Source organism: Microcaecilia unicolor, chromosome 3, assembly GCF_901765095.1.
Source record: "Microcaecilia unicolor chromosome 3, aMicUni1.1, whole genome shotgun sequence".
NCBI lineage: Eukaryota > Metazoa > Chordata > Amphibia > Gymnophiona > Siphonopidae > Microcaecilia > Microcaecilia unicolor.
Window position 1 is genome coordinate 56,726,960 of NC_044033.1, and position 14,751 is coordinate 56,741,710.

General features: G+C 43.2%; 1 protein-coding gene across 1 annotated transcript in view; it reads left to right on the top strand.

Annotated features, from left to right (window-relative positions):
* The first annotated feature begins 3,990 nt into the window (after positions 1-3,990).
* Positions 3,991-14,751, top strand: part of PDCD2 (programmed cell death 2) — a 36,255-nt gene continuing 25,494 nt past the window's right edge. Inside the window, exons 1-2 of the mRNA XM_030195952.1 lie at positions 3,991-4,310; positions 13,675-13,920. Of these exons, the coding sequence (XP_030051812.1) occupies positions 4,019-4,310; positions 13,675-13,920 (538 nt within the window). The 5' untranslated portion in view covers positions 3,991-4,018. The remainder of the gene's footprint in view (positions 4,311-13,674; positions 13,921-14,751) is intronic.

The following is a 14,751-nucleotide window of genomic DNA, read 5'->3' on the forward strand; positions in this document are numbered from 1 at the left end:
TCCTTTTTACTGTACTTTGCACTATGAATGCTCCTTATATTTCTCGTACCTGGATGTTCCGCAACTACATTCACTGTACTTGCGGAACATCCAGGTACTAGAAATATAAGGAACATTCATATTTTATTGTATATATGAAGAGGTTTGCACACTTGATAATGATCCATATAAGGAAGGCTCCGCACGTGTGAACACGTAATCATCCATCTAAGGCCCCGAACGTGTGACGACGGTCTATTCATATGATGGACGTCCATGCGTGATGGTCATCCACGTTCTAACCCGTCCATATATGGAATGGACATCCATATATGGAGCTGTGCATGCAATGATGTCCATATAAGGCGATGCACGTTTTACAACGGTTATTCTCTAAGAAAATATGTCCCTGAAAAGAGAGCCCAACTTCAGCGACGCTGAATGCATGTGCCTAGTGCACATTTGCCTGAGGCACAGAAGGTGCCTATTCATGTACCACCACCAACTGCCACCGAGGACCTTCTCTATTAGAGCATGGACTCTAATTAGGGACACTCTGAAAAGGTAACTGTTTGGGAATGCCCCCCCCCCCCTCCTCAGCACTGGGTCTGGGCTATCAGGTCCTCCTCCTGTAGCAACACATATAAGAGTTCCCTCAGCAATATAAGCACTAATTGTAGTCTGCATTCAAGGGTAATCAGTGATATGTGCACATGCACATCCATTAATAGAAGCAATGTACTAGAAAGCAAAACCATCCCTGAGGCGCATCCGGAGGGAGAGCCCTGAAGTAATAAGAACAGTGCGACTGTGCCTCAGGGCTCGACGTATTATAAACAGGGCACCTGAAGTCATTTGTAAATGTATTTATTTAATAATGAAAATGTCATGTACAATATCAGTTTCCATGCGGCTAAAAGGCAAATAAGTAAGTCATAACACCTCTGTCACAGATCAAGGCCTGAGGTTGCAGCTACCCTCCCATGAGTGTGGCTGCAATTTCAAACTAACCTCCTCTGAGATAAATGAGATGACATGCCTCTCTTCTGTACCCCCCTTTCTGGGGTGGATACTGTTTCATGGTATTCCTGCCTGAGGTCCTGCTCTTAGTGGATGTCATAGCATGATTTTAAAGAAATGTAAAGAAATAGCGCTTCCACCCCTCTCCTCTCCACCAAAAAAACCCAACAAAAACTGGTTATCCAACCATAATCACAACTCAAAATGCTAACATGTTGCTGAGGAATGAGTGTTCCCTGCCAACACATCTTGTGTACTCCTTTTTCAGACCAGCTTCCAGGGTTCCCTGTCATGTCATCTCATGCATCTCACACCCCATGTGTATAGCCCAGGGCTCACCACTGACCCCACCTTTCCCCATCCCTGCCTCATGCCAGCCAGCCAGCTCCTGCACTATGCAAGCCATGTTGAATGTGCTGATCTCAAGGACAATCCTTTTACATACACAGGGCAGTGGCAGCAGCAGTGGTGGTGGAGGAGAAGGAGGAAGAGGAGGCAGCAGTGGCAGCGGCGGCAGAAGGGCCACAGTGGGTGGTGGACCAAGGGGAATGGGAGGTTCCCCCTGTACAAGACCCCTGGCAAGATATGCCTCCCCTTGAGGGGGATGAGGAGGGTGAGATAGAGGCCCCACCACCAGTCCTATCCACACCATCACCAGCACCATCACCACCACCAGCACAGTACAATGCTGCTGTACTGCACCTCCTACAGCAACTGGTTAATACCCAAAACCAGTTGCTGCAGGACGTAGCAGCGATGTTGCAGGCTAATGAGCAGCACTTTGGGGCACAGAGGCAGCTCCTGGTGCTGCTCATTAGCCTGCTGCAAAGGGCCATGCAGGGTGTAGGACGAAGCCCTCATTGAAGACAATTTAAAAAAAAAAAAATATATATATATATATATATATCTTTGTACATAGTTAAATTTGTTTGGTTCAATACACGTTTCATATTTTTCTGATAACAGGGTGTGTGTCTCTAATTTGTGCACTACATATGATCAAATGCTGGGGTTGATGTGAGAGGAGGCAGCAATCTGTGTTGCATGACAGGTGAACTGTGACAGGGGGACTTTGGTACATATGTGTCATAAGTGTGGCCATACAGAAGGCCATCTGTTCCTTCCAAACTGCATGGCTGTATGGTAAGGGGGGGGAGGCTGGGTGGGCATTTCTGTTGAGGAACAGAAATGGCCATCCAGCCTCTCCCCCCTTACCATAGAGCCCCACAGCACAGAGATGTGTAAATAATAGGTATGTTGTCTAGCACTAGTGATCTGCGAAGTACAAACTTGCAGATAACCATAGGTAATGCCTAGACTATGTTTGCTCTCTGATCAGCAGACACCCTTACCCACAACCAAACCACAAATGTAAAAAAAATTTTTTTTTAATTGTTTAGCCTCCACATTTTAAGACACTGCCTACCTGCTGGATAGTGATGGCACAAGGAAAGCAAGTTTGGTCCTGTGAAGACTAACTCAAAATAACCTGTTACTTAGCTGGGCCCTAGTATTACCATATTGAAAATGCGACCAAACCATGCCACTTTGGTTATGTACCACTAATAAGTTAAATGATTAACTGGCTTTCTTGAAAGGATTATATAAATTTAGGATGCATGACTCGGGCCTCAAACACACACTTATTTATTCAATATCACAATTCCTCATGTACAGCTACAAAACAACCCTTTAGGGTGGACAGTGTTTTATTATCGACAGATAGAGATAAGAGTTTTCAGTTTTGGCACAGTATAAGTCATCACAAGAACAAAATATAAGAAAACCATCAGGCTGCATTAGGCACTTATAGCCCCATTTATCTTTAAACAAAAGAGATCTGCATGTGAAACAAAATATGTATTTTTATTTTGACTTATAAAACCACTTGCCCCTGAAACGTTCAAAAAGGAATCATCCATTTGTGTATCTAAAAGGTAAACTTCTACAAAACAGATGAAGATGTGATTCCATGAGCCCCAATGAGTTTAATTCTACTTCCATTTAATTTCAATATATTATTCCGTCAGTCTTCCCAAGGCAGATTACATCAACAGTTAAGAATGAACCCATCAATTCAAGCTTCTCCTTCTTACCTACAAATGCACTCAGTCTGCTGCCCCTCACTACCTCTCTACCCTCATCTCCCCTTACGTTCCCGCCCGTAACCTCCGTTCACAGGATAAATCCCTCCTCTCAGTACCCTTCTCCACCACCGCCAACTCCAGGCTCCGCTCATTCTGCCTCGCCTCACCCTATGCTTGGAACAACCTTCCTGAGCCCTTACGCCAAGCCCCCTCCCTGCCCGTCTTCAAGTCTTTGCTTAAAGCCCACCTCTTCAATGCTGCGTTCGGCACCTAACCCTTACCGTTCAGTGAATCCAGACTGCCCCAATTTGACTGCCCCTATTGGACCGACCGTTCACTTGTCTATTAGATTGTAAGCTCTTTGAGCAGGGACTGTCTCTCTTTGTTAAATTGTACAGCGCTGCGTAACCCTAGTAGCGCTCTAGAAATGTTAAGTAGTAGTAGTAGTAGTAGGAAGCAGGATATTCTCACTGAAATGAAATTTGGCCATCTGTATTGTATAGAAAAACAGTGAAGAAAAATGAGCACAAACTTTCTACCAGCTACAATCATTTTTGAAGCTGTTTTAGCAATATTCAATTGCTATTTATTTTCTCCTCCACCTTTCAAGGCACTGCCTATCCAACTGAAACAGCTTTAGACTTGTTACAGATGGACCAACAATCAAGAACGACAATGTGGATGCAGCAGCTCATAGGTTTGCTCGCTTTGTTTTGAGTGTATGGCAATGACGGCTGCGTGTGGGGAGTGGAAACAGAGATTAACCAAATTGGCTTCCTTGCTTACAGTGGACTAGATGGGACACTTCCACTCCTTTCTATAAAACCTCCTTGTCTCTAACAGCCACGCTGGCACGTCGAAGCGAGCGTGAGTTGTTTTGAACGTGCTAATGCTGTACGCACTGGGCCTGGGAAGTTGTGTGAATCCTAATCATGGCAGCGGGCGGTCGTGTGGAGCTGGGCTTTGTTGAGGAGGCACCTGCCTGGCGGCTCTTGAGCCGGTACTTCCCTAGTAAAGTGGGTGGCCGGCCAGCGTGGTTGGGTCAAGCTAGGCTGCCGGTGCCGGAGGAGCTGCGCTGTGGTTGTTGCCAGCAGCCATGCGCCTTCCTGCTACAGGTGTACGCTCCAGTGAGCGGACGAACCGACTGCTTTCATCGCACTCTCTTCCTTTTCTGCTGCCGTAATCCAGTCTGCTACTCCCCTAGTGATAATCGCTGCTTTCGAGGTTAGTTAGCCCTGTCCCTTGTTGGGATCTGAGCGATCATCAGTGGTGCATGTTTTCCCATTTGGTGTTGATTCTTGAAAATATATATTAACTTATTTACTTCCAAGAGATTGGAGATATTTTTTCTTAGTTAAAATGAATAGAGGTGTGCGCCAGATTATGGAAAGTTTAATGTATGCTTTGCTTATTATACCAATAGACTAGTCTAGAGAAGTGGGTTCTGACCCCTTTCAACCTGCAGATGGAGATAGATACTGTGAACTGTTCCAGTGAGGTTATAGGTATGACAACTATTTTTCTTTCTCCAGCAGATGGGGAGGTTGGGCTGTAACAGTAGGTAAGGTAGGCGCAAATTCCTGGGTTGCAGATTATGATCTCTATCGGTGGTTGAGTCCTTGTGTCAGTTTTGCTCCAGGGATGCCCCTGACACCACGTGCTTCTAAGACCTGATGCTGGCAGCCCTTTTGACCTCATCCCGCCAAGGTGAAGGGGAGTGGGTTTGTGGCCCATCGAAAGGCTTTGGGGGCAGAGTCCGAAGGAGTGTATCCCATGTATCAGGGGTGATGTTGGCAGGGGGACCTCCAGTAGAGCTCCCAGGGGCTTATTGACAGGCCTGGGTCACGAAAAAATTTGCAAGGCACTGTTTGGTTCTATGACCCTGATGAGAGAAACCTTTTTGGACAGCACTCCTCACTTACTTAAGGGAGTTCTGGACCTGCCTGATTTGGTGGTATCTTACGCCCGATGCAAGTCGAGCTGGGGAGCTCATTGTCTTGGTCAGCTGGCACAGGGTCACTGATTGGCAGTGGAGGCCTCTTGGCCCATCAGTCAGCTGGAAGGTGTTTTGAATTTAGGGGTCCAGAGCCCCCCTAGAAGGCTGGAGTGACCTTAATCTGACTCCATCTCTAAATAACACTAGTACTGGGGTAATCGAGGAGTTATGAAGTTCTAAAAGGAATTGCCACTGAGAGAGACGTTAGGTCTAAGGGACCCGCATTAGTCCGCCTCTCAGCACTGGCAAGGAATAGATACCAGCCTTATGACAAACTGGATTTAGGCTACAGGTTATACAATGCAGCGAATGATAGCCTGATACAGCAAAAGCATTTATACTTACAGCCTTTCATCATTAAGTGAAGCCCACAAATCATCATTTGGAATGAGGCGTTTATTTACCAAGATACAAGTCAAATCAGTGATTGACAACAGGCACGTACAATCAATTAATTATAGGAATATAATAAGCTGCAAACAGGTGTTAATTAGTTCCTAATCTTTTATAATTTCTCTTACCAATTAGAGGTTTTACAAGGGAAAGCAATTAGGTAATTTGTCAATTCTGCTGGACACATTGGTTTCCCTTGGAGAGAGAGTGCCAACCCTTTTCTCTCTAACTTAAACCAGGAAAAACCCTGATTTTTATAGGTGCCCTCAGGATATGGATAATATGACAGTAGATATACCTGATTGGATCTATGCTAATGTCATGGTTGTCACTGATTGGCTCATGCTAATGAGTAGCTTCTATCTTGCTACGCTTTTCCTTTCTCACACCATAGCTGACCACAATCCTGCTCACAGGAAAGTCTCCCTCCTCTCTTGGACAGCTAGTTCCCTATTTTCTATGCACCTGGCATGACTCACTCATTTCTCAACTTGTTTTTCTAACTTACATTAGAGAAAATTCCACTTTGCAACAGATACGGCTTCCATTTTGTGCTGAAATTCTCCATTTTGTTTCCATATCTATTGACCTAACTTTTAGGCCTCAATCCGGGCTACAAACTAGGCCATACTTTTCCAGTAAGCTCCCAGTTATGTCAGCCATCAGCTTTCTGACTCGGCCAAGGTCTGTAACAGCCTGAGCTCTATGACTGGGCCCGCCACCATTCCAGTGGGGGGGGGGGGTCTCTGGCTGTACCATAATTATACAAAGGAAAGACCATCCATCTGCACTCCTCCAATTTCTGCCTCTGGTTCATGGAAAGGGGGATTCTGATATTGACTGACAATGCCACAGTGGTTGCATACATCAACAGGCAAGGGGCACTAGGTGCAGTGGTTGTATTGGAAGTTTGTTGGTTCTGTTAGTGGGCAGAGGTGACTCTCTTTGTGATCTCAGTGGCTCACATTGCAGTCGTGGACAATGTGCTGGCAGAATTTCTCAGTCACACAGTCCTAGATCCAAGTGAATGGGAACTGAAACATCAGCCTTTCAGCTCTTGGTGGTTTGCTGGAGAACTCCCATGCTTCGACCTCATGGCAGTTAAGCAGAATTCAAAGTTCCTCCTCTTCTTCAGTCACCGAAGGGAGTTTGGTTCCAAAGGGTTTGATGCCCTTGTCTATCTTTGGCCGTGGAGGGAGCCTCTGATAGGCAGAATTCTCCGGAGGATAGCCAGGCATCCTTTTTGGGTGATTTTGATTATCCCAGACTGGCTTCAGTGCCCCTGGTAAATGGACTTGCTACAGCTCCTTGAAGAAGTCCCACTTTGCCTTCCGAGAGGCAGAGGTCTTCCAGTTCAGGACCAGTGGTCATTGAGGACCTGGATCCCTTCTAGCTTATGACTTGATACTTGAGGCATTGCCTAAAGTGCAGAGGCTGTCCTGCTCCAGTTATCTCAACCTTTCTAAAGTCCCAGTGCTGTTGCACATCCTTCTAAATTTCTGGGTCTGGAGAGTCTTTGAAAGATGATGTTTGGATTACTCCCTCTCTCTGTGGTGAGTCCAAATTGCATCTGTTCTAGATTTTCTGCAGAGGAGTCTGGATCAGGGGCTGGCTTTGAATTCCTAAGGTTCAAGTGGCAGCCCTGCCTTTGTTCCGAAAGAAGGTACAGGGAACTCCCTGGTAGCTCAGAGAGACATGAGATATCTCAGGGGAGTGAAGCACATAAGTATTGCCATTCTGGGACAGACCAAAGGTCCATCAAGCCCAGCATCCTGTTTCCAGTAGTGACCAATCCTGGTCATAAATACCTGGCAAGATCCCCAAAAAAGTACAAAACATTTTATACTGCTTATCCCAGAAATAGTGGATTTTCCCCAAGTCCAATTTAATAATGGTCTATGGACTGTTCCTTTAGGAAGCCGTCCAAACATTTTTAAAACTCTGCTAAGCTAACTGCCTTTACCACATTCTCCGGCAACAAATTCCAGAGTTTAATTACATGTTGAGTGAAGAAAAAATTTCTCCAATTCATTTTAAATTTACTACTTTGTAGCTTCATCGCATGCCCCCTAGTCCTAGTATTTTTGGAAAGCATATATAGACACTTCACATCTACCTGTTCAACTCCACTCATTATTTTATAGACCTCTATCATATCTCCCCTCAGCCGCCTTTTCTCCAAGCTGAAGAGCCCTAGCCGCTTTATCCTTTCCTCATAGGGAAGTCACCCCATCCCCTTTATCATTCTCGTCGCCCTTCTCTGCACCTTTTCTAATTCCACTATATCTTTTTTGAGATGCAGCGACCAGAATTGAACACAGTATTTGAGGTGTGGTCGCACCACGAATCGATACAAAGGCATTATAACATCCTCATTTTTGTTTTCAATTCCTTTCCTAATAATACCTAACATTCTGTTTGCTTTCTTAGCCGCATCAGCACACTGAGCAGAAGGTTTCAACGTATCATCAACGACACCTAGAACCCTGTCTTGGTCTGTGACTCCTAACGTGGAACCTTGCATGACGTAGCTATAATTCAGGTTCCTCTTTCCCACATGCATCACTTTGCACTTGCTCACATTAAATATCATATGCCATTTAGATGCCCAGTCTCGTAAGGTCCTCTTGTAGTTTTTCACAATCCTCCCGCGATTTAATGACTTTGAATAACTTTGTGTCATCAACAAATTTAATTACCTCACTAGTTACTCCCATCTCTAGGTCATTTATAAATATGTTAAAAAGCAGCGGTCCCAGCACAGACCCATGGGGAACCCCACTAACTACCCTTCTTCATTGAGAATACTGACCATTTAACCATTGAGCCTGCAAATAGGTGGGAAAATGTGAGATACAATGTAATAAACCCTACTCTCTGTTCTATCTTTTAACCAGTTTTTAATCCACAATAGAACACTACCTCCTATCCAATGACTCTCCAATTTCCTCTGGAGTCTTTCATGAGGTACTTTGTCAAACGCCTTCTGAAAATCCAGATACACAATATCAACCGGCTCACCTTTATCCACATGTTCACCCCTTCAAAGCAATATAGTACATTAGTGAGGCAAAATCCATGTTGACTTTGTCTCATTAATCCATGCTTTTGAATATGTTCTGTAATTTTGTTCTTTATAATAGTCTGTACCATTTTGCCCGGCACCGACATCAGACTCACCGGTCTATAATTTCCCGGATCTCCTCTGGAACCTTTTTTAAAAATTGCCGTTACATTGGACACCCTCCAATCTTCCGGTTCCATGCTCGATTTTAAGGATAAATTACATATTACTAACAATAGCTCAGCAAGTTAATTTTTCAGTTCTGTCAGTACTTTGGGATGAATACCATCCAGTCCAGGAGATTTGCTACTCTTCAGTTTGTAGAACTGCCCCATTACATCCTCCAGGTTTATAGAGAATTCATTCAGTTTCTACGACTCGTCAGCTTTGAATACCATTTCTGGCACCAGTATCTCACCCAAATCTTCCTCGGTGAAGACCGAAGCAAAGAATTCATTTAATCTCTCCGCTAGGGGTTTGTCTTCCCTGATCGCCCCTTTTACTTCTCGGTCATCTAGCGGTCCAACCGATTCTTTTGCTGGCTTCCTGCTTTTAATATACCTAAAAAAATTTTACTATGTATTTTTGCCTCCAATGCAATCTTTTATTCGAAGTCCCTCTTAGCCTTCCTTATCCGCGCTTTGCATTTGACTTGACATTCCTTATGCTGTTTCGTATTATTTTCAGCCTGTTCCTTCTTCCATTTTCTGAAGGATTTTCTTTTAGCTCTAATAGCTTCCTTCACCTCACTTTTTAACCATGCCGCCTGTCGTTTGGTCTTCCGTCCTCCTTTTTTAATATGCAGAATGTATTTGGCCTGGGCTTCCAGGATGGTGTTTTTGAACAGCATCCACGCCTGATGTAAATTTTTGACCCTCACAGCCACTCCTCTAAGTTTTGTTTTCACCGTTCTCATTTTATCATAGTCTCCTTTTTTAAAGTTAAACGCTAATGTATTTGATTTCCTATTTATACTTCAAAGCTAATATCAAATTCGATCATATTATGATCACTGTTATCAAGCGGCCCCAGCACCATTACTTCCCGCACCAGATCATGCGCTCCACTAAGGACTAGGTTTAGTGTTGCTTAAATGGTACTTGAATGCCTTGAACTCTTGAAAGCAAGTCTGTCTGAGAGATCTTTCTGGTGGCCATTTGCTTGGCCATGGGTTTTTCAAATAAGGATCTTTGCAGGAGAGATTCCATTATCATTCTTGAATGATGCTGTGCTTCTCACTGTTAACTCCTTCTTGCCTAAGATGGTCTCCCTTCCATGTCAACCTTATGGCAGTTTTGGAGAATTTGGTGCTGCTCACAACACCGAAGCTTCACAAATTGGATATCAATAGAATGCTGTTGCAGTACCTTAAAGTTAGAAATAGCTTTTGCTTGCCAGACTAGCTTTTAGTTGTGTCAGGGCCCTAGGAAGGGAAGAGCTGCCTCCTTGTATTTTACTGCTTGTTGGATTAAGGCAGCCTTGTAGTTGGCATACATTCTATGTCAGAAGATAGTCCTGAGTGGGTGATGACTTGGTCGTTGTAGCCCTTCACAAAGGAACACAAGAAGATTGATATCCTAGCCATAAGTGCTGCAGATTTTGGCAGCGCTATCTTGGCAGGGGGCCTTGCCTTCCCCCTACCTCTTGACATACTGCTTTTGTACATCTTGCTTTTCTGGACAGGTCTACTGGGATGATAAGGATGGTGAAATTTATTCATGCTTGTTAATTTCCTTTTCTTGAATTCTACTAGACCAGTCCAGTGCTCACCCTGAAGACTACAGAATTCCATTTGGTTGCGGGTTCAGTCTGCTCTGTACTGTAAATATTCATGCTCATTGGTTCTTCAGTAATTTCTTGTTGTATTTTTCTATATGTATTATTTTGTTGTTATAAATCAGTTTTCTGTTCTCCTTGGTCAGTAAGCACACTGAAGGGCACCAGCCCTTAGGCTGGTGATGTCACTGTAACAGTTCAAAATCTGTCTCCATCTGCTGGTAGGAAGGGGTCACAACCTGCCTGTTTGAACTGGTCTAGTAGGGTTCAAGGGAAGGAAATGGGTATCAGTTTCACCTTATAGCCTTTTTGTTCCCTCACAAAGGGGCTGATGCAGAAAGCTGGTGCACATAGAAGCATGTGGTTTATGTGATGTCTACTCATTTTTCTGGGTGCATGATGCAGAAATAGGGTTTGCACAGAACTTAACCCTTCACAAACCCTCACATTGGACACCAGCATACAGTATATTAAAATGAATCCTAATGAGGCTATTAGCTATTTGGTCCCAATGAAGAGAAGTACACAGAAGATTTTAAGAGAGCATAATGCAAGAACTTGAATGCAAGGTCTGAGGAGGTGTAGAAGGTTTAGCTCATTCCTCTGCAGTAGTGTCTGTGAGGATTTAATGCCAGTGTCTTCTTTTTGTTGCAAGTATAACAGTACCCACAACTTTTTAAGACAGATGGAAGGTAATGGTTCTGTGCATAGATCCAAGCAGGAAAGAAATTTATGTGAGCATGTTATTGTGTATATAAATGTTGGCTCTAACACACAGCTTTCTGCATTGGCCCCTGAGTTCTACATTGTATTACTTATGCAGCCCTGGCCTCATGTGTAGTTAGCCTGCTTACTTGGGGAAGAGGCGGGGAAAGGGTAAGGAATTCATATTGCAATGAGGGGAAGGGGACCAATACATCATTAGCACTTCAGCTTTGGGGGCATGCCTCCCCCCTTAAATTAGGCCTATACTCGGCCACTACATAGGAGTGAGGGTTGCCCCGAGCAGCATGCAGAAAAATTTATACGAGGGTGAAGGCCAGTTAGCAGGGAAGTATTTTATGGATGTGGGGCAGTTAGGGTGGTGAGGTAGTTGGGTAGGAGGCTAGTTTTTATAGGTGGTGGAGCAGTTTGTGGTTCAATATGGCTTGAGGGTGGGGCAGTTGCTTAGGGTAATTATTGGGAGTGGGGCAGTTTGTGACGTGGCATTAGTGGGGTAGTTTATAGGGTGGAGCAGTTTGCAGGATAGTGGTAAAGTTGTAGGGAGCATTTCTTGGGGTTTTGGGCAAGTTTCAGGGATGGTTTTTGAGGTGGTGTAGTTTGCAGGGTGATGAGGCAGTTGCAGAGGGGTATTCTAGGGTGTGGTAGTTTGCAGGGTGCCTGTAGCCCACCTGCCTGCTATGAGGACCTCTTCTGCAAACATGTGCTTACCTCATGCTGTTCATACTATGTAACAAGGACTTGTAAGTAACATAACTTTTGATCTAGACCTGGCTACCTTACTTAAGTACAGATTATCTGTAAAGATCTCTTAAAAGAACTATCTCTCGTTTGTGCTAGCCTTATATGATTGCATTAATCATATTGTAACGTAATAAACCTTTTTGAAGCTAAAAATATAGTCTCTTTGTGTCCTGGGTGCATAACTTTAAATCGGGAAACGCAGAATACTGCATTTCAACAGAGATATATACTAATTTATTTAATTTATTGCAATTATCACCTTTGGTGATTGGTGGAGAAATTAATATCCTAAAACTTATAAATACAGCGCCTGCTCTTAAATTATAAACAGTAGCGAGTGCTCTAGAGCTCTTTCCCCCAAAATAAATCATTTCTTGTAACAATAAGAGAGTAACAAAGCAGAATTTTATGGTTCTTAAGATCTTTAAAGTCAAAATGATGAAATATTTTGAACCCAGCAGACAGGGCTTAACAAAGATCTGGGCTTTCTTTCCCACTATAAACCATAAAATTCTACTGCTTTGTCACTTTCTTATCAGCTGTCCATCTCTCCCTGTTTCTCACCTAACCCACCCCACCCTCTTCCTGTGAGACTGTCATTGGAACGCTTTTGTGTTTCACTTATATAGTCTGATATTTGTCAACATTTGCTTATATCTGAAGAAGGGTTACCTTCGAAAGCTAGTCATAAAAATGTATTAAGTTAGTCCAGTAAAAAAGGTATCATCTTATTTTCTTTTCTATGTTTTGATTTATTTCTGTTTATTACCTTTAAAAGTGGACTAACACGGCTACCACACCATTCCCACCTCAAGCAATCAGCTTATACTGAGGGCAGTATGATAGAAAATGTCTTTACTTCCATGTCTCCAGGCAGGGAGAGGCTTTTGAAAACGCAGCCCACCCCCCAGGCTGGGGAGGTTAGGGAGAAAGGCACTTCAACTAGTACATTTCATAAAATATCACTACTAATTTTGCAGAGCAGGTACTACAGGAGATGGGCAGCAGAGATGGCTGGTGCTGCCTCTTGACAAATTGCATTCTGCCAGACTGGAGCAATATGGCTTAAGTCTGGAGCGACATCTGCCCTCAGTTTAAGGTAAATGCCATTCTGTCTATTGGCCAAGTGTACTAAAGATTTTCTTCTGTGAAGAAAATGCTTAACATATAGTGTTCAGATTAGTACAGTATAAAAGTATTTGGCCACAGTTTGACTGTACTTACTATGTAGAAACCTATTTGGCAGTGTGACTTGCCTTTTTTTCCCTGCCTCATTTTCTTAGTAAATTCTGCAGAAATGTTTTGCTGCTGTCCAGTGGCACATTGTAATAACAATTTTGGTTGTTACTGACCCTTATGGATTAGTATGGCACATAACCACAGCTTCCTGCTTCGTCTCTCTTCTGCATGACCTCTGCTGTGCTATGTCTCATGTCTCTTCTGTTCAATATCTCTCTGGCAGGATGATTAGTGAGTTAACATTTATTTACATATTGAGGTGGCAGCTGAAGTTCTGGAGGAGAATTTATATGAATCTGTTAATGTTTCAGGATTCTAGTGGACTCCACTGCCTGATCTGGCCTTTTGGGTTGCGGGACGATAACTTGATTAGCCACAAATATACTGTGTATGCAAACAAGCATAGAGTTGTGTCATCCTAGGGGTGTCTGTTCGAAAGAGGCATTGTAGTTAATATGCATGTTAAGGGAGTTTAATCTGTACTGTTTCCAAGGCCTAACAATTGCCCTTCAGAGAGAAAGTTGGCAGCAGCACTGCATGCACTTAATGATATACTGAAAAGACACCAGCGCAATGGAGTGTTGAAACGTTTAAGAGGTTTGCCTGTCCTGTTTTGAGATGGCTTTGAATAAGTTGTCATGCTTGTATCCTTCAAGTTTTTAGGAACCAGCTACCAAGGAAAAATGACACATACTCATATGACCCACCACCAGAAGAGCCTCCCCTGGAGGGTCCTACATGTGTTGATCTGCAGCTACAGTCTGGAGTTCCCCTTTGCAGAGTCTGTGGCTGCCTTGGGCCCAAAACCTGTGCTAGGTGCCACAAAGCCCACTACTGCAGCAAAGATCATCAGGTCTTGGACTGGAAAGCAGGGCATAAGCAATATTGCTCCATACAGTCTGGTGAGTTTTGTTTTCTTAAAATAGATAATTTAAAGGAAGGCCACCCAAATAATTGGTGACAACATTATTATGAGTGTATTAAAGGGGTATCATATTAATACTTTTCTGGCATCTGTGATATAATAACGAGGAGGTTGATATAATTATATACTCCAAGCCAAAATGTGAAAATAAGCGACGACCTTGTTCTGAACTCCTTTTGAATCTAGATAAGTGTGTACTATTTGCTGTATTTAGAAATTGAGACGTTTGTTATAAAATCCTCATGGATTCATTTGAGAGCATCCCTTATTTTCACATTTTTACCTGTGGTATGTAATTATATCAACCTCCTGGTTCTTATATTACAGATGCCAGAAAGGTATTATTATGAAACCTTAAATGCACTCATAATAATTACATGTGGTCATTAGCAATAGAGTTTTTAAAAATTTCTTTTGAAGTCATCTTTTAGTAACATTTGGCTGACATTGTGACCAACAAATCACATCCTGACTTTTATATTACATGGAGGCATATTTTCGAAGCACTTAAACTCACAAAGTTCCATAGTATCCTATGACACTTTGTAAGTCTTAAGTGCTCTGAAAATGAGCCCCATAGTCACTGTTTAGTAATGGAGTGTAACATAATGGGACACTAACAAACTTAGGGCCCTGTTTACTAAGACACGTTAACGTTTTTAATGCACCTACAATTAGCGTGTGTGCTAACTGTGTAGGTGCCTATAAGGATATTTTAGGTGCATACACTGTTAATGCGCGCACATGGTTAACGTGCATTAAAAATGCTAACATGCCTATAATGCGGCTTAGTAAACAGGGTCCTTAG